Raw genomic sequence first — 25151 nt, 5'->3', positions numbered from 1 at the left:
CATTTACCCACGCCTTCCCGTGAGACAAACAACCATGGCGTTATCTTGTACTCCACTCTCTCCTTCTCTCCTCACATCACAGACCTTGCCAAAAAGACCCACTTCCAGCTGCACCGCCTCTGAGGTATTCTAGCTTTCCTCACTTTCCCAGAAGCTCACTGTCTCCAGAGCCCTGGTTCTCTCCAGACTGGACTACTCCAACAGCCTCTTTCTCAATCTGCCTACCACTACTGTTCGCCCCCTGCAACTAATCCAGAACAGGACGGTCAGACTTATCCTTGGCCTCAAGCCCAGGGATTGCATCTCTCCAGCCCTGAAATCTCTCCACTGGCTCCTGGTGGCTGCAAGGATCAAGTTCAAGACCTTCTGCATCGTCCACAAGTATTTTTGGGGCCGGGGCCCACACTACATCCAACTCTCTCTTCCGAAATACCTTGCTTCAAGAGCACTTCGCTCAGCTACCTCAAACTCTCTGAGGGTCAGATGCTTCTCTGGGCAGAGTGGGGGGTAGATGTCTCCTCTGCAGGTGCCTCCCTCTGGAACGGCCTCCCCCCCCCCCCCCCCCAGGCTTGAGCCAGACCACCTGAAGTTCCGGAAGCAGCTCAAAACCCTCCTTTTCTCCTCTGCTTTCTCTCTCTCTCTCCCCTGCTAACTTAGCTGTCTGCTGCGCCGACTGGTTGCTTGGTTCCCTCAGAGTCTCACTGGGTAACAGGCTCCTCCACAACAAGTCTTACTTGCACTGCCTCCTGGTCTACCGCACACTTAGGGGCTGTAACTGTAAGCCCTACAGCCCCCCTGCACTTACCTAGAGCCATGCTGCCCGGATCGCACTTCCTGCTTTTCCTCTCCCTTGCACTTCCCCCTCTCCTTCCCCTTGCACTTTGTCGCTTTTGCACGATCCGAATGACAAGGCCTAGTAGGATTGTTTGTCTTGTCCTCCCTATGTCTTCCCTCGCTTTTCTTGTGGCGCCTAGAAACACTTGTGTATAGGCACGTTATAAATGTCTTATCATATCTATCAGCTAGAAGAAGGGAGTTATTCACCTAACCCCACGAGGATCCCATAAAACTGTTTTGGTTGTTATGATAGCTTGGCATTTTTGTTTTCGAGAAGACTTGGTGTCTTTGGGACATTTTGCATCCAGCAGAATGGAGTCCTTCTCCTGGGTCACGTCAGAACCCGAACTTTATTATTGTTTATTGTAGTGACAGGGCTGGCGTAGGAGCCTTTTGACTGTGATGGTGACTTTTGATTTGGACTTCCTGACCAGCACCCAAGTTTCTTTAGTTTAAGCAGGGAAACCCCAGTAGAGTTAAGGAGAGATAGGTTTATTCTTTACATTAATAAAAGTTTACAGCACTCATTATGGCACCACTTGGTCAGTCTCTTCTTTCCTTGTTGGCACAATACACACAATTATTTTGCAGTGCATACAAGATGTTTTGTAACATCCCCCACCCTGATATTGTTGGGTGGGATTATACAAGTGCTGAGTGAACCCATTGTTGTATAGGAAAGAGTTAAGGTCTGTGACCAATGTGACTCTCAAAACCTGGAAAGGATGTAGTGTGTATGAAAAGCATATTAACTGTCTGCCTATCTATTTCCCTAATAGCATGTAAGAGTAGTGGCAGGCATATTCCATACTCCCAATCCCTTGCAGGCCAAATACACGATATTGCAGTGTTGCTCTTCACGTATTGGGAAATGTTAGCAATACTAAAGTAGGAGAAACTGAGCATGGCATTTGCCTACTCAAAATCCTTTGAGGGCAAATTAGCCTTTGAGGTTTTGTTAAGTTAATGCGTTGACTTGCAAGTTTACCACTTCAAAGCACCAGTGTATATGTGCAAAGAATAGAAAGCATGGGATGAGGTTAAACTTCTAAGTAGCCTGCTTACTTACAGTCAATATCCGATGTTCGAGTGGACAGGGTTTACAAAGTGTTGGTCACGCCTTTGCTAAAGCACCACAAGTAACACAAATGATGGTGCTTGAACAATTTCACTATTACAACAAACAAGGGGGGGGGACCACTCCCTGATCCTCTTCCCCTTGGAAGGCTACCCCTGGAACACTCCAATGCCTGCAACAACCCCACATGCCTCGCCATTACTCCCGACACACACGCAAACTCACTGCTGAGTTGCTCGAACCTACCATCTCATCCTTCCTCACCACCTTACCTGCCCAGAACGACACTGAATCCATCCTCACTGCGTACAACGCCCTGATACTCCAGACACTTGACTCTCGTGCACCTCTCAAAACTTCTATCCAAAAGAAACCTTGAACCCACAATTGGTTCTCAGACGAACTTATATCTCTATATAAACACAAACGGGCCCTAGACCACCACTGGAGAAAAATCCCCTCTACCGACTACAAACTTGCCTTCCACACCGCAACCAAAACATACAAAGCTGCTGTCATCTTCACCAAATCGTCAATCTATAATTCCAGAATTAGCAAGGGCAGTTCAAACACTAAAGAGCTCTTCAAAATGTTCAAAGAACTTGAAGACCCTGCACCCCATATCAACAAATTTCCCAAGGCCAAAGCCTGCTGCACCACCATCCAAACAGCTCTATCTGACAAAACAACCAAATTACAAAACAAAACTATTCTTAAGAAAACTATGCTTACTGCTGAAGTCACTCCCCTCTCCCTGCCCCAAGAACCCACACACCCCGCTTTCTCCCCATTCCAGTTCCCTCCCTGTTTCCCCATCAGATGTCCTCCACATCATCCAACACCTTAAACCCTCTAACTGCAAGGGTGACTTCTGCCCCGCCAACATCATCAAAATGTGAGTACTTGGCACATATCATCTCTAACTTCATTAATGCCTCCTTTCAAACAAGTTCCGTCCCAGCCGCCACCAAGGAAGCCTGCCCCCCTCATCAAAAAACTCACCCTCGATCCCACCCTCCCAACCAACTACCACCCCACTACTATCGTTCCTTACCTACTCAAAATCCTAGACTGCTCCGCATACATCCAACTCCAAGCATACCTTGAGTCCAACCACCTATTGGGCACCCGCCAATCCGGCTTCAGACACAGCACGGAGCCTGAAAATCCATCTCGACAGCATCTGCGATGCTGGCCAACTAGCCATCCTCCTCCTCCTCGACCTCTCCGCAGCCTTCGATCTTGTTGACCATGACATTCTTTGTCAACACCTCACCACCAAATGTAACTTAGCTAGAGAACCTCAAGGGTCTTCGCAGGCTCTTAAGCTGCCGACCCATTACCTGTACCCTATGGTGTCCCTCACCCACCTGGACAACATGTACACTAAGCCCCTCTTTGACCACCTCGACAACCTTGGGATCCTATACACAAACTTCGCCGACAACACCCAAATTCTGCTAACACTAACTGGTAGCCACGCCACCGACTCTGCAATCAATAATCAAGTCTATATCACCATTCAGGCCAGGATGGCGGAACACCATCTCTGCCTGAATGATGACAAAACTGAACTCCTCCTAATAGTCTCCCTGTACCGTCTTAAACGGCTAGACCAAGCCTTTGCATCATTCTGCATTGACGGAAACCCCACCAGCGTCTCAAGCCATGTGAAAACACTGGGTGTTCACCTAGATGCAGAACTATCTATGCACACACATGTGAAGGCCCTCATCTCCTCAGCAGCCTACACCACCAGACTAGTCATACTCAGAAGAAAATTCCTATCCACCGACAATTGCCTCACCCTCGCCAGAGAAATTATAGGCAGCAAACTGGACTACTGCAATGCCATCCTTGCAGGCACTTCTTCTAAAAATCTGGTCAAACTTCACCTGATCCACAACAATGCCCTCTGGGCTATCTGGGGCCTCAAGGGCTCAGATCACATATCTCAGGCCAGACGCAACACTCTCTGGTTTCCAATCAAAGCACGGGTCGATTTCAAGATTCTCTCTATAATACACATATGCATCCACAATACGGCACCCTCCTTTCTCACCCAATGCATCTCCAAAAGAACCAAACCACCCTGCCTACGGTCCTCATCCACTCCATCACTAGCCATCCCCAGATTTTCAAGAAAAAGAGCTGGGGGCACTTGCTTCACGGTCTTTGCTCCCACCCTGTGCAATGCCCTACATCTCCACATCCAAGAGCAGCCATCCAACCTCATCTTCAGAAAACTGCTAAAAACTTGGCTGTTTGACAAATATGACTAACCTGAAATTGGCGCATGCCCAATACCTGACGATTCCACAGCATTAACTATCATGCTAATGTACTTTATTTGGGGTATCCCCACTACCTGACTATTCCGCAGCATCTACCACCATGCTACTGTACCTTGTTTTTACAGCTTTTTTTGCTTACTAATGTACCAGCGCTGTGATATGGGGTTGGGTGGATGTATGTGCAAGTCTGGTAACTTTTCACAGAACCAGTAATGGTAATAGCCAATTGTGGCCTGGGGTGGAAGTTAGTCATAAGGTACAAGTTTGGTAGGGTCAAAGCTAGGAGCCATGGGTGGGGAGGGATGGTTATTTGGATAATGTATGCAGGCATATTTTAGTTAGATCTTCCGTTCATGGAGTCAGATGTTCATATTCGTTTTTAACCTGTTAAGAGTATATTCTGTTTTAGGTTTTTAAAGTCACGCTTGCATAGAACGGTAAAGTCAATAAAGCAGACCAGAATATCGAGACTAGCTAGTAAAATTCAGCTTTAATAAGAGAGAAAGTAAATGTCAGGTAACTGCTGTGGCTTGTGCCTTATTCATTCTTGAGAAGGTGGGAATTGCCTGTGTGCGCTAGGATGCTTCTGAGCAGCACCCAGAGGGAACCTGGGCAGGTGCACATCCTAGAGGGAACATTGGTCCCAGCCTCCTATCATGGCCACGTAAGAAGGTCACTCCTAGGCTTCTTGTGGGCGGATAAAAAGCCACAAATAGCAAATTCCACCCTCATTTTGCCCAAAGTAGAAGTCAGGGTGGGTTTCCCAGAACTCTATGAATATTAGTGCGCCTCCCAGTTTAGAATCTTGGTTGTTCCTATGCAGGAAAGCAAGGACAGAAAATGGGTTGCACTGGGGAACCTAATCTTTGCTCCTGTCACACTAAGGTAATGGCTGTGGGTCACCCAGCAGCGCCTTCCCCAGAGGATTCGCAATCAGCCAGTGCTCGCAGTGCTGTGGCACCTTTGGACAAAGTCCAGGGAGATGATGGGGATCACCACATGGGCCTCTCCTTTTAGGTGCATTTGGTGAGCCCCCCCGCCCCCTTTCAAGGGTAGCATAGTGTGCTCTTCAAGGTTTTAGGTTTGCTAAAAGTCGGGTCTGATTAGGGCCAGCCAGGTATGGAAAGAAGGCAAATTCTTGATGAAACTCAAAACTTGAGACGGCACTAGGCCTGTCCCCCATCGCTCCTTTGTTATAGCTCCAGCTAAAGGGGGTAATGACATACTCATGTTGGTGTAATGACCTGAAATGCCCCTTACCCAGTTAGAACAAATCCTCAACACACAAACAGAATTTAAAGGGCTTATCTCGCAAATATATTTGTCGCTGGTGACAAGGGGACACGTGGGTAGACCCAGAACTCAGACACAATGGTCCACCGACCTCGAGTTCTCCGAGGACATGGAAGTTTGGAGGGTCATATACAAGGCAGTTTGCTCGTCCTCCATGGTGGCTCGGTATAAAATGCATAATGGTATATTACTGTTTTGATTGCATTTGACACCATCAAGTCTCTCCAAAATGTATCCTAATGTCAGCCCCCCGTGCTGGAGACGCTGTGGACTACACTGTACGTATTGGCATATGTGGTGCGATTGGCCCTTAGTAAGAAACTTTTGTAAAAAGGTGCCAGGGTGGGATAAGCACATAGATGGTATTGAAAGGGGCCTGGCCCCATTACTGGTCTTGTTTGGATTTAAAAGGAGAGGCAATGATTTTTCGGTATCACCCCATATGCAGAGGAAATCTGCTCCTAGTGACCAGAGTTTGTATAACCCTCTACTGGAATAGAAGTCAACTGCCCACGCAAGACGAATGGCTTGAGAAAGCACATGAAATATATATGGAGAGTCTAACAGCATTACACCTCGAGATATGCACATGTAGATATGATATGACTTCCCTTTCTTGAATATTACACCTCTGTAGCAAGAGCGTAGAATGGTCCCCCTCAGACGAAAGGTTCAGGCCATGGAGATCCCAGTGAAATGTGAGCAATGGGCCCTTATGACACCACAGTCTATACGGTCGCATTATGTCCTCGTCCTCCGAACCAGACGCCACTGCTCCAATAATAATATGGCTCCCTATCTTTCAACGTCCCAATAGGCGGCAAGGGCGTGGGAAGGGGGAGGTTTGTTCATCGCAGCAGGGGGGCGGTATGCCAAAAACGTAAAGTAAGCAGTAATGGAATCACAATGCAGGCAGTGCATTGTTCCTTTTTTGCTTTTTGTTATTGCTTGAGAGATTTGTTGAAATGTGGACGCGTACTGTATAGCTGATGGGGTTGACTTGTTTTACCTTACAATTTTTCATTACGTATTATGTTTTTGACATGCTGTACTCTGTTGAAGCTTTCAATAAAAACATTTTCAACAACACAAAATTGGACCCTCGAGCTGTAGACATGCTCGACTCCGTAGCCTTCTTAGGACCCTTGAGATTTTTGTTTCTGAGCTAGATACTCAGGAGATCGGAAATTAAGTGTTTTGTATACTATGCATATCAATTTAAAAGTAATCCTGAAATCAATCGGCAGCCAATGCAATTTCATTCAAAGAGAGGGAAATGTGATCACATTTTCTTGCCCCACACACTAACTGGGCACCCGCAAAAGGAAGAAGTGCATTTCTGGGGAGTACTCTTCAATCCGCGAAAGACCGGAGGATTGAACTAAAAAGCAAAAGTGATATTCTGAGATAAAAGGTTTCACTGCTCTTAATGAAAATAAGTGAAAATATGCAGATTTCACCAGTGCATTTATATGTGGGATAAATGAAAGCTAGGGAAAGAATGGGTGATACAATGGATCCCTGCGGTACTCCAAGAGGAACAGGGCTGGGGGATGAATGATCATGATTGATTTTTATGTTGATTTCTTAAAAAGATGCACACAAGCGAAAAGCTATTTCAAAATGGCTGCCCGAAGGAAACCACTGACCAGTAAGCCATGCCCAGATTAACAGAAGTCTCTGTTCTCTACTATGCAATGAATGAGGGAGATCAGAGATCAGAGGCCAGAGACGGCTAACAGGAGCATGATGGGATGAAGGGCCAAGTGCTAATGCTGCAGAGACTTTTAGTGTATGCTGGGGAGAAAGACAGCCAAAGAGATAATTGAAACTGCAGGCAACTATGGCCAGTTGGTGCCAACAATGCAGCAATCTCTACTAGCTGACACCTAGCTAACATTATGCGCCATGTGCTTTTAGTTAGTCTAAAATTGTTTACACCACTGCATCCCTCACCCCCTCATTGATGTAAAAGGAGCAATATGCTTTATTTCTTCAGAGGTACAAGATGGTGCTTTGGAAAACTAAAGTCTCTGGTCATTGGCCTACACAAAAGAAACAGAATGATTAAGTTACCTGGTAGAAGTATGGATTGGGCTCTGATTCCCCAACACCGTGAAAGTCTTCCACATTGATGAGCTGGAAATCGTATAGAAGGCCTGCGTTGGCTGCACGGAATTCTGGAAGCAGCTGGACATGCGGTAGGTTGCCTAGGTTCTTGTAGCGCCAGTTGTAGAGCTTGCACAAGCTGTCATGGTGAAGAGAAGGCATGTTAATTCAATGGCCAGATCCTTCCCATGCCCATTTAACAGTCATTTTTGACCCCCAACAATGATACAGTTCCAAACAGTTTCCCACCACAGATCCTCAAACCAAAGCTTCTCCAAATGTCCAAACGTCTGCTCGACAGAATGGTATAAGTTGCAGATCATGTTCTGACCATAATGTTCATGATTTCAGGATTGTATACAAGTACATACACTGACATAACTGGGTCACTAAGAAAAACATTATGTATTTGCGGCAGTATTTGTGTACTTTGAATGGGCTTTAGAGTCACATAGATTGCATAGTCTGCCATCTAGTGGTTCATCCAGAGCACTGTACTTCGTCAGCTAAGATTTTCGTTCGTTGTTTTGTGGAACGGGATCAGTAATGGGATCCATGCAACGACATTTGCTAAAACGCAACTGTTTCCTTCTGTCCTCAGTGACTGGGCCTTGGACGTAGCTAGCAGTTATTTGTTTTCTAGCCTGTAGCATTGTTCTATAAATAGTTTGATAAGAGGATATTCTTTTCTGCTATATTGAAGGACACCGATTTGTCTTTCTGAGGACTTTGTTTTGTGCATGTAAAGCAAAACACCTACATTCAGCATCGATATAACTGAAGCCCACAGGGGTACTAGTGTGAACACCTAGGTAAGGTGCGGCTGCTCTGCACACTTCAAGGGTATGCAGAAGTATCTGGACTAGAATGCGGTTCTTTAGGGAAAAACATTATCTCAATTGTTTGATTGACATGACATTTTGTACTAAATTTAACAAGTGTAATAGATACTTAGCAACATCCATTTCAGTAAATAAAAGGTCAACATGTTTTTGTACTATAACACACATCTTTTCCATTTATTGAAATAGCAAAACCTTGCATTAGGTTACAGTGCTTCCTTTAATATATCCATTAATACACCTTTGAAGACACATGATAAATGTTTTAACACACGTTAGAGTGCCGGTGAAGTGCAAGATTTTTGTATTTCACAGATTTTTAATTTGTATTTTTCTATTTGATACATTTGAATAACATGATTTTATCATTGCTATAACTTCAGTACCTCCTTTTGAAAGAGCCATCATTAAACTCCAACCTTACAGTAGTAATTACAGTATATTCCAAGTCCGGGGAAAAGGCTGGCGCTCACGGAGTTCCCACACATACTCGTGAGATCCCGGGATTCCCCTCAGGGTCCATAGGGACAGACGATAAATGTCATAATCCTAATACTTAAGGAGACGTGTTTGGTCCTGATTTCAGGTTTGTGAGGTGATTTTCCGTTGCTATTGTTTTAGAAGAGCTCAATGCGGATGCAGTCTAATTGGTGGAGCCATCAACATTTTTAGCAGATGCGGTTACCATACTTGTCTGGTCCATGTTCTTGCAATCAATGTGAGTGTCTTGCATGCACTTTAGCGCATAATCATTTTATAAAGAGGGTCAGGGGGAAACCGTAAAATAAATATTCCTGACCAGCTGATCTACGATGCATATTTTAGATTGGCTATGGCAGTGGGGTATCTGAAGACGAAAGTGTGGTATCTGGCTTTTGCCCTTGTTGCAAACAAGCCTACATCTTGTGGAAGATTCCCAAAAGATGCAAGACAGAAATCCCACACTCCACATGCATCTCTCCAGCAGATTGGTGGCATTCAACGTGCTTTGTGCTATGTCTTCTCCTCTACTTCGGTTTAGTTTTCATGTGCATTCCTTTCTGCTGCACTGGATTCTGTAGAACATTTCGGCATACTGAGTGCCTTTGCTTTTTCTCTCAGCTCCCTTGCTTTCTGCTCCCCATACTCCCTTCCTAGAGTTCCTCCTGGGGATGGGACCCAGCTGTGTTCTAACAGGCTGCACAAAGTGTTACATTCTCTTTCCAGAGTTTTGGGGAATTCTGTCCATGTTGGTACCCATAGACAGATGGGAGCCCACAGTAAAGGGGCATCTACTCCCGACTCTCCCAATTCCGCCAGGCCTCAGCATTATGGACACCTTATCGATCAGGCTGGCCTGTAGACCCTCTCCCTCCCACTGAATATATATGCCAATAGGGAATACATTCTCACTGAAAGAAAGAAATCTTGCCACTCTCTTTCAAAATCTAGGCGATCAGAAACTCTGCCTCCTGGAATGGGGAGGACCAGGGATTAGAAAGCGGAATGCCATCCTGCACTGCCTTACATCAGCAAATGGATCTGAAATCAAGACCCTGCAAATAGGCGTTCCTGCACTCCAGAATCCTCTCCCTGCCTTAGGACGGCGTCAGGTATCTGTTTTTATTTATTTTTTTAAATCCTGCGGTCGGACCTTTTGAATTTTAGGGATACTTTTTTCAGAGCAACCACGAGAAAGGAAATAAATGGCTGTTCTAACCATGGGAGCTTTTTGTAAGCACACATGGCAGCCTCCATATTGGCTTAAACTGGTTTATACTATTGTAGATACCTGGGCTCTCCCTTATTTCCTGTGCGAGTGGTCAAGGCCCACCTCACAAGAATCACCCCTGTCCTACGCAGGCTTCCTCTCCAGACCAGGGTACTGTGCAATAGTGCATGTATCATCTACAAAGCAGTCCTGAGTAGCACACCAGTGTACCTGGTGGATAAGCTCCACATATCTGATGACGCATGCACCTCGTGCAGCAAATCGATCAAATGGCTTGAATCACTACTTGTCCGCAAAGAGAGGACTCGCAAACAATCCTTTTCTAGGTATACAACCACCCCCTGGAACTCAATCGCAGTGTCGGCTCAGAATACCCCTACAATTCTTCAATTTCGCAAATCTCCGAAAACATGGCTTTTTGAACAACACCTGACCAAGGACCATCTCCAATGGATGCACATGTCGACGCACAGATCCCAACTCACAGTATGGCGCTACTGTTAAGAGGCCATCCCAAATGCTGGTTACCTACACTCTGCATAGCGCTCTGCTGCTCTCGAGCTGGGTCTGCACTTCAAATAGTAAAATAAAAAGGTGGGGTGGTAGTGCTACTGACCAACCAGTATGGGTGGTCATCTGACCCTTTGCCCCAGACCCTTATAGTGATTAGTGGTTTGCCCTTTGGCCACCCCCTTTTTGCAGTGGTATGGTATTGTTTATTTATATAGCGCCTATACACAGGTATACACAGGTGGCACTTAAGGCACTGCCTGGGTTCTGCTTCCCAGTACTGGCTGGCTGTTTTTTTAGTTGTCCGGCTGATTTCTGCCATTTTTTATGCTCACCTGCCCATAATGGCTTGGTGCAGTAGTTTTGGGTATATCTCGTTTGGGTTTTCTGCTCCTTGAGATCTAGTCCAGGTCTCCTGAATTCTCCTTCAGGCTACTCGTGCACTGGGTCTAGCCTTCCACACTGTAAACGTCCTGTGGGACATTTACCAGCAGCTTCTACCCGCCTTGGTGCTGGAAGCTGCCATTGCTTCGAAGGGGTTTAGGACACGAACACTGCACCTAATCTGCTTCTTAGAATGTCATGCCCCCGAAGTTATCCTTGTATGGCTGCTGACTTTTTTCTCGGTCAAACCTCTGGGATCTTCTTTACAGATTCACCAGTCTTCCCAGAGTCCTTTTCGCTGGATTCTTCACTCCTGGCTTGAAGGCCATAGGCATGGGAAGGCTGCTTCTTCCTTTCCTTTCTCAAGGGGGTCCTGCTGCTCTGCTACATTTTCCTCTGGGGTTTCTGGTACTTCAACAAACCCCTTGGTTCTCTTAACTGTGGTCTCCTCGTGTCCCTCCTGTGATTGTTTGACATGTAATCCGTACCTGTAGAGTAAAACAAACTTACGACCATACAAGCGGACGCCCATTGACATTGTCCCATTGTCCCGTTCATTCCTATGAAACTGTCTACTTGTCCTGGAACTCTCCTAGAGGGACTCTAGGGGCACTTACCTGCCCCTTCACATTTTTCCTCTACCCACAATGGGGTCAGTGAGCTCTAAACCATGAACAGAGTTTTTACGACTTACCTGTAATTTCTTATGTATTTCTAAACTTCTGCTCTTCTCTGTAGTTAAAGTGAAGAACTGTATACACCAACTAATTTTTGGAAACTGTAGAACTATTTTTCATGGAAGTGAAGTGCACTGAGATGTGAGTAGAGATGTGAGTAGAAATGATTTGCCACTTCTAGCCCAATATTAATGATCACACGTGCATTTGTATTATTTTAAAACAATGTTCTGGGGGCACATATTAAAGTGGTGTTTGTGTTGGCCTTAGGGGCCTATAAGACTATTTTTTTTAAAAAAACATTTAATTATTGAATTTTTCAAGTTAACAAGTAGGAAGAGATAGAATGAACAGCATACCAAATCAAATAACACAGAGTGAGGTAGAGGTATTGCTGAGAAGTAGCGACACATATTACCGGAGCATGTACAATCAATGAGGTAAAAAGAAAAAGAAATAAGGAGACCCACACACCAAAAGAAAATTAGCAAAATCATTTGCATCCATTTAAAACAAATGCGTATAGAACTTGCCTCCGAATAGTGTCCGCTTTAGGGCTATTTTACTGGTAGTTTAAAATGTCTGGCTCACCTTTTCTGTCCAGCCCTTGCCTATATATTTTAGGTCCTGACACCTGGTCTAGGACATACCGCCCTTAACAGGGGTGGGTTTGCATATAGGACTGTGCTCAAATGTGCAGGACCAAAGGGGAGTTTACCTGCATTGTAGGTCGAGCGGTTCCTTGATCCCCTTTTATTTTTTGTTGGGTGGCTACCTGAGATAGCGCATCCACATAAAGGCACTGGGGTGAGGAGAGAGTCCGTAAGACATTTAATGTTTCTATAATATATAGATGCTGAGAACTTATCTGATAGAGATCTACATGTGAAATAATATAAGAAAAGTATATATATATATATATATATATATATATATATATATTTTTTTTTTTTTTTCAGTATATTGGTGTAATGTATTTTCTATGGATAAGTGTTTGGACTAATTGCATCTTTGTGTAATCCGGCTACCCTTACCTGACAGTTAAGCCATGTTGTTCTGTCCACATTATTTGCCTTTAAAAGAGGTTTGTCTTTCCTTTCTTGTCAGGTGTGTTAGTCAACTCTTCAGGCCAGTGGTTATAAATCCCTGAACAGAGGGGGTATAATTATAATTGTTCTTTTATAAACACGCTTAATACCAACAAATGGTTTCCAAACGCGGCATCGGGATTCCAACCTGTGTTGCGCTGCATTGTCATGCTTCCAAGACAAACGCGTTGCCCCTGAGCTATCCTTCCTCCCCAAGGAGGTAGGCGGTGGTAGAAAAACTGCATGAAGACGGGGCTTCTGAATGGTACTTGTAGGTAATGCAATTAGAGTGACTGGGCTTAGAAGGACTGCTGTTTGCTTGTTGATGATTTAGTTCTATATCCCGCTCCCCATGCAAGGTCTCCCACATATGTGAAAGGTTCTATATGTCAAGGCTCCTAGAGATTTAGCCATCTTCGTTTCTTTGCTAGCATTTTACGGTCTCATCTACATGTTCACCAAAGATGTTTCTGCCACCAAATGCCAAATCAATGAGTCGTGCCAGTATCGTAGGTCTAGAACCTGCCGCTCTTAACCAAGAATGTCTCTTGGTGGCTAGTCATTTGGCTACAGATTCTGGAGAATGTAAAACTAAATGTATTATTGTACTGGACACAAGTTGTTACTCTTGAAGAAGGACACGCTCATTTGTGATGCCTGTTAATTGATGTTAAGATGGATTTTCAGAATCAGCCCTGCAGACAGCTTGTGCGAGGCCACTATATTCAGATGAACAGGGACACACACTAACGTCTTGACAAACTATCTGGGAAGTTTGACTGAGCAGAAATGCTTAGACGTAGGAGGGCATAAGAGTGGTATTTTGTATTTGTATTTATTTGGGTTTTATAAAACGCTTTACACCAAAGCGATGTATATAAGGTAAGAATGGTACAATAAAAAGAAGGAAAGAGAAAACATCTGCATTGACATTGCTAACCAGAATGGAGTAGGTGAGACCTTAGGGAGTCTCAGAATGTAGAATAGAGGGAAATAGACCAAAGAAAGAGAAGAGGAGCATTCCAGTGTAGAGGAGCAAGCAAAGAGAATGATCGAAAGTGAGACTGAGCACAGGGAGGACAATGGACAACAAGAAGAAAATGGGAAGAAGGATGAAGCGAGTGAGAGGGGGTATAAATTGTAACAAGAGAAGAAAGATATTCAGGTGCAAGACCATAGAGAAATTTGAAGACTAGACACAAGAATTTACATTTTAGACGATGATGGAAAGAAATCCATCTGAGATTAGCCAAAGATGAAGAGATAGAGTCGCAAGGAGCCAAGAGGAACAGTACGTGAATAGGGGCATTAAAAACATATGTCAGGAGAGCTAAACGAGTCAGAGGGAGCCCAAAGGGGGCCAAGAAAAAGTAGAAAAGACGAGCAAAAATTAAAGAAGATAGCAAGAGTTTACTGGCCTCAATAGTAAAGAAAGGGCGAGCTTTCCGAAGGTTATGTAAATGAAAGCGAGAGGCATGTGAAGATAAAGAGATGTGATGATTGAAACAGAAATCTGAATCTAAATAGAGTCCCAAGTTACGAGCTTTAGGAGAAATAGGCAACAGACAGGAAATGATATAAAGGAGGGAGGAGGAAATATCGTAGAAAAGTACCTCTGTTTTGGTAGCATTGAGTACTAAGAAGTGAGCTGTCATGAGGAATTTAATGGCAAGAAGACAGGAGCTGAGCTTATTGTGGTTATCTAAGGAGAAGAGTGGGAAAGATAGAAACAGCTGAGTATCATCAGCGTAAAACTGATGGGACAGACCAAAAGAAGGGAGAACATCAGCAAGTTGAGACATATAGAGAGAAAAGAGGAAAGGACCAAGCACAAAGCCTTGGGGAACACCATATGTGAGCAGGGATGCGTCGGATGAGGCCATGGCCTGGGAGACTGAGAATGTCCTCTGGGACAGGTACGATTTGAACCAAGAAAGGACAGACCCAGCAAAACCAAAGGAGGAGAGAACAGTTAGCAGAAGAGAATGATCGACAATATTGAAAGCTGCAGAAAGATCAAGTAAGATAAGAAATGAAGAGTGTTTAGAGTTACGTGCAGACCGTAATGAATCTAGAACAGAGAGAAGAGAAGTCTCAGCAGAGTCATCAGGGCAAAATCCTGATTGAAACCAGGGAAGGATAGAGTTAGAGAAACAAAGGTAGAGACCTGAGAGGAGACAATTCGTTCCAGGATTTTAGAAAAGTATGGCAAGAGGGAGATGGGATGGAAATTGGAAGTAAGGGACGAATCAGCAGAAGCTTTCTTTAAAATCGAGATGATGGAGGCATGTTTGAATAGAGAAGAGAACGTTGAAGTGGATAGACAAGTACTCAACAAAGTTGTAAGGTCAGAAACAAGAGGGGGGTAGACTTTATGAATGAGTGCTGATGGGATGGGGTCCAAAGGGGGCACCGGGTCAGCACACGAGTGGTATCATCGTTGGAGATTGGAGTAAAACATGTGATTGTCTGCCTATGAAGTAAGGTAGGGAGAGAAGGAGCCGTTTGCAAGATAGAAGATTCAATGGCAGAGCGAAAGGAAGACACCTTATAGGAGAAATATGAAGCAAAGTCAGAAGCTGAGAGAGTAGAATTCACGGAATAATCAGGAGTAGGGGGAGAAAGAAGGCGAGAAAGGGTTTGAAAAATCGTCTAGGGTGAGATGACTGAGCGTGAGAAAAATAAGATTGTTTAGTTGAAAGAAGGCAATTCATAGAGAGCATAATAGGAAGAGTAGGAGTTATAGTCTGCTGCAGTTCTTAGCTTCAGCCAGCATCTTTCTAATCGGCAGAGAATCTGTCGCATTGCGTAGAGGTGAGGAGAGAGCCTTGGTTGAGGATGTTTTTGTGAAGGATAGAAGGCAGAGGCAGGATAGAGCATATCAAGCGAAGAGGAAAGTGAGGAAGATAGTGTGGAGGCATCCTCGTCAGCTGACAGGGATGCAAAGGATGAATGAGAGGGTAAAGTAGAAGTACAAGATGAGACAGAGAGGAGTATTGAAATTGCATATATTACACCAGAAGTATGACGAAGGAGTTAAGGAAGGGGAAGCAGCAGAACGAGGAGTTGGAATAATTGAAACAGAGAGAAGATGATGATTGGAGTGATACACTGGAATTGAGGACATGGAAGATGTAGTAAAGAAGAGGTAAACATAAGGTAAGGAGAGTGGTGAAGGGTTCAGTTAAGCACACACAGAGCACTCTTAATAAAAAATTATAAGTTACTCACGGTAGTGACTAACATACTCCTAGTCCATAGTCCCCTTTCCTCCATACCGAATGGGCGTCCCTCGCTAGGGATGGGAACAGAACCTTTTTCACCCGAAAAAATATCTTTACCCCTTTAAAATTAGTCGTGTGAGGCACCGGGAGCATGCGCTTCATTGACTCTGGCGCCACAGCTCAGTCCCCTTTGATTTTTCAGCTAGATTAAACTGCTTAACTACCTAACTTTTTGATGGGGAAGGATGGTGGGACGTATGGAGGAAAGGGGACTAGGAGTATGTTAGTCACTAAGGTGAGTAACTTATAATTACTCCTATGTCCTGTCCCCTTTCCTCCATACTGCCGCAATTACCCCAGGCAGGTGAGATGTTTTAGACGGTAAGAGAACAGGTTCCTCAGGACCGCCTGCCCAAAGGTCACGTCTGATCTTACGCTGCCATCTAGACAATAGTGTTTGCAGAATGCTGAGGGGGTAGCTCAGGTACCTGCTCTGCTGATCGTTTGCCATGGCACGTGCCTCTGCAAGGCAACTGCTGTTGCTTGGCCTCAGGATGTTCTGGAATTTCCTTCTGCTGACACCTATACGCCTCCTGAATGGGCGCAACCATCCAGCTGGATATCAAGGCCTTCGATGCTTGGCCACCTGGTCTAGACCCACCGAATAACGCATCTGACTTGCGAAAGCCCTTAGTCCTGTCTAGGTAGAACTTCAGGGCCCTCCTGATGTCTAGACAGTGCAACACCCTTTCTGTCTTGTCCTTTGGTTTAGGAAAGAACTTTGGTAGCACTATCTCCTCATTGAGATGAAACCCAGACACCGCTTTCGGAAGAAACGCAGGGTGGGTGCGGAGCACTACCTTGTCTCGATGGAACATGGTATAGGGTTCCGACGCCACAAGGGCTTGAACTTCGCTCACCCTTCACGCTAAAGTGAGGCCCACCAGTAGAGCTGTCTTGATTGTGACCAGTCTTATGTCCATGGAAGCCATGGGCTCAAATGGTTTATGCGCCAAGGCGCGCAGCACCACATGGAGATCCCATACAGGGTGTGGTCTTTTGATAGGGCATCCAGCCTTGTCAGCCCCGTCAGATGGCTCTTGGCCACCGGAGAGAATTATTTGTTGGCTGAATTCCTGTATGGACCTATCGCGGCTAGGTAGGAACAGCATGTGTCAACCTGAACCCCTGACCCTGCCAAATGTGCTGAGAACTATAGTACCTGATCCATTGTCTACCTTAAAAGGTCTATGCCCTTTTCCTGGTCCATTTGCTCTTTTATTGTTTCCTGGTGAGGTCGCTTCTTGCCTTCTGAATTATTTTCAGGTTGTCCTACAATAGATGAAGATGCTGCATAGTTACGTGCTCAGGAACCAGGCGGCTAGGGGAGAACAACTGCCCCCACACCCTGCTGGGAGAGGAGCGCCAGCCCTGCACTGGAGAACCATATGAGGTCCGAAAACATGGCCTGGCCGGCGACTGTGGGGAAAGGATTAGACTCTGGCAAGAAGCCTCTCTGATCTTGCCAAGGACCCTGTGGATCAGTGGGGTCGGTGGAAATGTGTAGGCCACATCCCGTTCCATTGGAGGTGTGAGGCAACCCCCAGCGAGTCTTCTCCCTGGCCCAGCCATGAGGCGTACTGATTGCCTAGGGGCAGAACCGACGATGTAAATAGGTCTATCTGGGGCTGGCCCCATCTCCTGGAAGATGCCCGACAGGACTGGTTCGTCCAGCTGCCACTTGTAGTTGCCAACCCGCAATCTGCTAAGTCTGTCCGGCTTCAGGTTGGATTCTCCCGGAAAGTTTATAGCCATATGTTGTGATCAATGGCCCCCTTCCCATATCTCGATTGTGAGTCTGCACAGGGGAGGTGATCTGGTGCCCCCTTGTTTGTTCATGTAGAACATGCAAGTGAAGCTGTTGGTCTGAACACAGACTACTTCGCCCCTGATTACTAGTAAGAAGGCCCTGAGCGCCAATTGAATGGCCTTCAGTTCGAGGAAGTTGATGTGACTCTTCTGTTACTCCCTTGTGCATGTGCTGTGTACACTGTGGTTGCCCAGCATGGCTCCCCACCCTTCCAACGATGAGTCAAATGTGATAGTACAAGTAGGCCAGGGGTGCCTGAACGGTCTGCCCGCCATGAGATTGTTGTTCTGCCTCACCATACCAAATCCTGGTGGAGGTTCGCCGGGATGGAGACTGATGCCGCTTGGGAGCCCGTCATCTGGTTCCAGGAGGCCAAGAGGTGTAATTGCACTCTCCTTATTTTGAGTCTGGTATGCAGGACCGCTAGCAGGCATGCCGCCATAATTCCCAACAGATGTTGGTACAACCAGGCCAAAGTTATCATCCTGCTGAGAAAGTGACCAGTAGCCGTCTTGATAGCTGCCGCCTTTTCTGTGGTGGGGAAAATCCTTTGCTCTCTGGTATCCCACAGCAGACCTAGAAAGACCAAGATCTGGGTAGGCTGGAGCTGCGACTTCTTGTAGTTGATGGAGAACCTCAGTTCATATGGGGTATCCATGAGTCTAGAGGGCGTATTCAGAACCTCCCCCAGGGATTCTGCTCGGACTAGCCAGCCGTCGAGGTATGGGTATACGTGTGGGCCTCCGACCTGAGCAATGGCGCCACTACATTCATAAGCCTTGTAAATGTCCGGGGGGCTGAGTTGAGGTGAATGGAAATACCTTGTACTGGAAATGTAAGCCCATCACTCAGAACCGTAGAAAGGCGCAGTGGGGTTGCCATATAGGGACATGTAGGTATGTATCCCTTCAAGTCCAGCGAGCACATCCAATCTCCCCCACACAGAGACTCCACTATCAGAGCTGGCATAACCATCTTGAACTTTTGGAGGGGTAGGGATTGGTTCAGGAAGGACAGACCTAGAACCACTCCCAGGCCTGCCTGGTTCTTTTTATGTATCAGAAAAATCTGTGAGTAGAATTCCGAGCCTCTTTGAGAGAAGGGACCTTCCTCCACTTCCGCACTTTGTACATGCGAGTGGATCTCCGTGAGGAGTGGTGGGGTCCCAATCTGAGGGAGGAGAGGAGGAGAAGGTGGTTCCGGAGGTAGAGGTGGACGAAAACCATGGGAAACCACTGATAGGATCCATGGATCCACAAATAAGAGTCTGTCAGGACTGAATGTGGAGAGTTAGCCTGCCCCCTCCTCCCCCCAACGGAGAACTATGGATCTTGATGGGGTCGTTATTGCTTCTTTGCCTCTGAGGCAGTAGCCTGAGAGGGGGCCTGGAAGACGCCTTTGTGTGATGTGCGTTGTTGTTTATGCCTGTGATGGCTGGGATACAGGTCAGGCTGACTAGCTTTCCGATCCTGTAAGCCCCTGAATCTGCCGAATGTCCTTCCCCTATCGGAACGGGTGCTGCGGCTGCCCGAACGTCCTGGGTGCAGGCTTTGCCAGAATAGCCAAAGACTTGGTGGTTTGGGAACTGTTTTTCTTTTTATCCAGTTTGACAGTGTAAATGGAAAATACCCCCCTCCCCCCTTCGAACGGGAGATCCAAGGTAAAGTCTTGGACGTCAGGGTTGAACTTGGTGGCCCTAAACCCTGTTTGCCTCATATCCGTGGCCACACAAATTGCCCTGCCGGCAGTATCGATATGTCCCACAGTGGACTCCATTAGGTCCTGCCTCACTATCTTGGCCTGTGCCAATCCAGCCTTGCAGGAGGCTTGGTCGTGAACAGGGAGGTCCAGGAGAAATTCTGCCACCTCCCTCCATAACTTCTGATTTGCCACAGTCAGCATAGCGTCCGCATTGGCTTGACGCAAGTGGAGACTGGCGTTGGAATAGATCTTCTTCCCATAGGCCTCTAGCATCTCCTCATCCTTGCCCAATAAGGCGGATGTAGAGGAGGGAGATGTAGATGTTTGGGGCTTGGCGTACATGGACGCCGCCGCCATCACCGATGAATGCGACTGCGGGTGCACCGATAAGAGTAGGGTATCCATTTCCGCCTGCCTGTACTTCCCGGCCAACCTTTTGTTGGTGCGGCAAGAGCAGTTTAGCCCATCCTTTCTTTGCCAGGGCGTCCATGTCCTTTTGGAACAAAATGCCAGATCTTGTGGCTGATCTGACTGTGAGGACATCACCCCCTCCGCCCCTCTGGGGCTGAGGGATGCCCAGATACTCTGCCAACCTGGCCAGCCTGTCATGGAATGCCCTCGCCGAAGAAGACGTGTTAGGATCATCCTCTTCATCCATGTCCGTCTGATTTATGGTGCGCGGAGAGCCCACAGGATCCGCAGGTGGCGTAGCCGGAGGCACTGTGGCCTGGGGGGTAGTGGGAGGCTGAGACAGTGCAGCGATAATAGGCTGCGTGGGCAACTGTGATGGTACAGAAGGGGGCTCCACTGCTACTATAGGAGCAACCAGCTGCAGCTATACTGGAGCCAAAGTCTGTTTGGGTGCTGGTGGAAGCATCTCTTTAATAATCCCCTTGAGTATGCTCCCCATCTGAGGAGATTTCATCAGCACGAGGAATTTGTCAAAAAATCGTTCTTCACAGGCTAGGGATGTGCGCTCATGAACCAACCCGGATGGTGTGACTGGAGTGGAGGGTTGCGCTCTTCCCATTCCCAGCCTCTGTGCGTAATAGGGCTCAGTGTAGCGTCCCTGTCCAGAGGGCACTGTGTATGATGTGCACCAGGTTACTTGAGGGGCGACCATGGGAGACCATTGCACCCTCGGAGTGAAGTCCAGTCTCTGATGTTCTTCTGAGTGGTGTGTGTCCTCACGTGCCGCCATTTTGTCGTGTTGCATCGCCTTTTTGTCTTGGCCCGACACACCTGCGTCTGACGCTGTACTGGATCTGACCTCCACCTGTTTACTACTCCGTGCAGGTTTGTGCCACTTGTGCACCTCAGGCACTTGCCTGGTAGGCTGATCGCCCTCAGACAGAGCTGGTAGTGCTGTTGCGTGAAGATGCCCCCCTTGGACCTAAGCCCGGTAACAGGGCAGAGCCCCTCTGGATATTTCCCGGTATTAGAGCTCACTGGCCCCTCAGCTGTGGGACCGAGAGGATCCGTGGACCCCTGCGCTGCAAGGCCGGTACGCGTGGAATTATGAGAAAAAAGGGCCTCAACCACAGCATAGGTGAAGCAGGTCTGCTCCAGTCGATGCGGAAAAGAGGACTGGGGTGTAGCGCTGTAGGGCGGAGTCAAGGAAGCACATGCTCTCGGGGCCACTCCTCCATGTGCAACAAAGTTTAAAGGGGTAAAGACATTTTTTCTAGTGAAAAAGGTTCCGTTCTCGAACCTAGCGTGGGACACCCATGCAGTATGGAGGAAAGGGGACAGGACGTAGGAGTATGACGCAGAATGTAAATATTAGTTAGGCCATGGACAACTTTGATCAATTAAAAACCAGAGGTAGGTAACATACTAAAAGATTCACTACTAAAATATAGAAATTCACCATGGTATGAGCCCTAAACACTAGACTTTTAAACAGTTAGAAATACATTTCAATTGAAGCAAGTGAATAAATAGTATCAGGTAAGTATTTAAGAATTTTAGAACAAATAGGTCGAGAAGAAAGAAGTTTGCAAATACCATATATAATCTTGCAACTAAGGTTCTAACCTTAAAAAGTCCTTCCCTAACTAGAAATGTAGCGGCCCAGAGTGATTAGGGTCACATGTCCCAATAAAAAGTATTTTTAGGAGGCTACAAGTCTCTTTTAGGAAGTGGCACGAGTGTTGGCTTGAGCCAAAAAGTAGTTGTGAGGGTTTCAAAGTTCAGTAAAAACGTGTGGAAATGCTTTAAAAGATCCTAGCCCAATCCAACCACCTTCGGGGGCACATAGGGGAGGCTACCAGGACACCACCTTTCAGGGCTAGGCAACAGAGACATAGGGCTAGGACATTACTTCCATAGCAGCCAAAACAGGTATGGCTAGCCACCCACTGTACTCTGATTCACTCATGGACCACTGATGTACCTGAAATGACTGGGCATTCTGAATTTGTGTTTTGGTTCTGCTGAAGGAAGCCCAGGGGTCACGGGCGCAGACATCTCTTGAGACGTCAGGTTCATGGGTCTGGCTAGTTTGCGGTTTTGCGATCAGTTGGACCAGATTCTGAATTCTGGATAGCTAGACATTCAGGACACACCGACTTTGGTACCAACACTTCGGAGACGACCTTAGGGGACTACCAGGACGTGAGGCAGGTGGTGAGCAGCGAGGGCCACTTACACAAAATGGTGAACAACTACCCTCCTTCAAGGCCCCTCTTCTTGAGGGAGAGCTGCCACTTCAGAAAAATGCTTCTTGTTCCATAAACTGAGCATCTGCAGAGTCCCAAGGTTCAACTTGGCACAACGACTGTTGCAACAAAGTAGCCCAGGTCATCTGGCTAGGATGGTTCCGAGAACAGTTCAGAGCGCTTCAAGTGACTGATATAATATGATATGATAGGTTATTTATAACGTGCTTAATACCCAGAGGTTTCTAAGCACAGACCTGGGAATCGAACCTGTGTTGCTCTGTGTCGTCTTGCTTCCAAGGCAAGCACGTTGCCCCTGAGCTATCCTCCCCAGCCAAGACTGGATCTTCGAGCAGAGGTCGGACTGGTTGGTCCCACCGGTCCAGCGGTCAAAACACAGATGAATGTCTTCTTGATATCAGCTGAGAGGCAAGTGAAGAAAGAGCTGCTGGCCATCTTCCAACTATAAGTTCACGGTCTTTAGCAGGCTGCTGTCCTTCGTAGAGGTCTTGGCTCCAATGATGAGCTGAAGAATGACTGTAGGAGGAGCCCTTTTAACCAGGATCTGAGCTGCAGGTGCCCCCAGACCACCAATGGCAAGGATCTGCACCATTCAAACTGGCAGGAGCTGTCCAATCCTGGACAGATTGTGGCCACTGCATCTGCCAAGAAACAAACAAACCTGGCAGGAATGTGGCCTGGGTCCAGACAGACCCAGTCCAACACTGCAAAAGATGGAGCTTTATCTGGGAACATGTATGGTAAATCTAGCCATTCTATGTCAGGAATGTCAAAAGACAAGATGGCCAAAGGACAGATCAAAATCTTGTGGCACAGCCATTTTAGAGTATTTTGTACTGTACTTGTCATTAAGCATTAAAATTGAAAAGTCCACAAGACTATAAAAAAGAAAATTATCTGCTGCCACCAGTCCATCCTGGATACATCATGCAAGTAACTACAAAGTTGCTAAAACAAAGTTATAAGGACACTTTGTTTCACAGAAGTTGATGTGTGCAGGAAAAATAAGCAAATCATTTGCCACTTCTCCTGCACCGATAGCCATAGTGACTGACCAGTGCCCCCAAAACAGATGAGCTTAGCAAGGTAAGTAGAGCAAAAAAGGCTTCACTTAGCTCCAAATGTCAGGAAAGGCTGACATCTTATTGAGGGAAAGCAGCACAAAGGAAGATCTTTCCTCAGAATTGACATATTGGGGGATGCAAGCATATTACTTTATTATGCTCTCACCTGGCTCTTGCTCTCCCCTGGGCATCCAGGTCCACCGTGGGCACTCCTAGGCGAACAAACCTTGTGAACAGGGACTGTTCCATGTTGGAGTACTTCTGAAATGCCATGTTCTTTATAACAGGAGGCAGCTGGTGATGGTCTCCTATCATAATCCAGCGTTTCAGACGGCTGAACCCATCTTCAGGGTTCTATCCATTAAAAGGAAAGAGGAGAAACAGTTTTTAAACATTAAAGAATACTAGTCAGAAGACTAACTACACACGTTTACAAAAGGATCCAAATAATGTATATGTGTAGTATCTCACCGACGCTTGAGAAGGAGCAAGTTTGGCACAACCTAATACAGAGTGACAATTTGCATCTAAGGCGAGGACAGTTTATTACCTGTGCTTGTTAAGGTCTATGGACCATCTGTAAAAAACATAATGGCAGTTTGTTTCAAATTGTACCTACATTCTTGGCAACTACTGGCAGATTACTGAAATCATGTGCACTGAATCAACAGAACCATTGCTATTTGCAGTAGGTATAGGATCAGTTAGTGTCTGGTATATCATTGTGGAACGTTGCCACTATCTGCAGAAAGTGTGAATGCAGTCTATGAACTGTATTAAATGATGGTGCCATAATATCATTAACTGCTGAAAGTGTCTGAGCAGCAGCACTATCTGCGGACTGTGTGAGTGTAGTTAGTGTACTAGCGCACTATTTTAGCCAGTGGATTTTCATTACCTGCAACAAGTGGGAGGACAGTGGCTGCACTATCTGCAGAAGGCATGAAGCCAGTTTGCACATGGTCACCATCTGCAAACCGTTCAAGAGCAGTCAGTGAATTGCCACTTTCAGCAAGTAGCGCTGGGGCAATTCCTGCACTGCATTAACATAAACACCATCATTGGTGCAGGTAGTTGGGTTTAGCAGTTGCCTCCACCACTGCAGCAGGAGAAACCCAACCAACATCATAGGTTGTACACCTGCCAATCGAATAACAGTAAAGGCAGCCACTTGGGAGCAGTTACTCTTGACCTGCATCATCCTAATTCCAGATTGGCCATGGCCTGACAACAAGGCCCACATTAGACAAACCGTAGGCATCACACCGCCTGGCATCTCAGTGAAGCAACTAATAAAAAGGGCAAGTCCTGTTTGGCCCTGTGAGGTCGTAGTAGTTGCAGGGTCACCCATTCTACCCTAAATCCCCATACATCCAGATTTACATCCATGCAAAATCATCATGTGAATCATACCTCCAACACCTGCATGATCACATAGGAACTGCCATGAATGCATATATCACCATCACTATTAAAGTGATTTTTCTTTTTTAAATTGACTGTCTGCCTGGAACCGTGTGCTTTATGAATTGCTTTTTTTGGTCACCTACGACTGTGCTCTTTTTTCAATTCCCATTTTTGTTATCACCTAGGTACTGTGTGTAGCTTTAAATTGTATTTCCGGTGACTTTGGATCGTGTGTATTTAAACTTGCTTTATTTAGTTGTCTAGGATACGGTGGTCCACACTACAATTGGTTCCATTATCCTCTGACCATCATGCTCTCCAGCCAATCTTGCTTCTCCTTGCTGTTCTCTCTTGCCCACCCCCCCAAAGGCCTGCAACCCA

The 25151-nt window shown here is 46.3% G+C and overlaps 1 protein-coding gene across 1 annotated transcript in view; it reads right to left on the bottom strand.

Annotated features, from left to right (window-relative positions):
- AQR (aquarius intron-binding spliceosomal factor) overlaps positions 1-25151 on the bottom strand; it is an 877350-nt gene that overhangs the window by 63817 nt on the left and 788382 nt on the right. Inside the window, exons 29-30 of the mRNA XM_069638728.1 lie at positions 23530-23717; positions 7579-7750 (exon numbers count right to left, since the gene is read on the bottom strand). Of these exons, the coding sequence (XP_069494829.1) occupies positions 7579-7750; positions 23530-23717 (360 nt within the window). The remainder of the gene's footprint in view (positions 1-7578; positions 7751-23529; positions 23718-25151) is intronic.

This window comes from Ambystoma mexicanum, chromosome 14 (assembly GCF_040938575.1).
Source record: "Ambystoma mexicanum isolate Mex_15411 chromosome 14, UKY_AmexF1_1, whole genome shotgun sequence".
Taxonomy (NCBI): domain Eukaryota; kingdom Metazoa; phylum Chordata; class Amphibia; order Caudata; family Ambystomatidae; genus Ambystoma; species Ambystoma mexicanum.
Note: the sequence above shows the minus strand (reverse complement) of the source record. Positions and strands in the feature narration are given on the sequence as shown.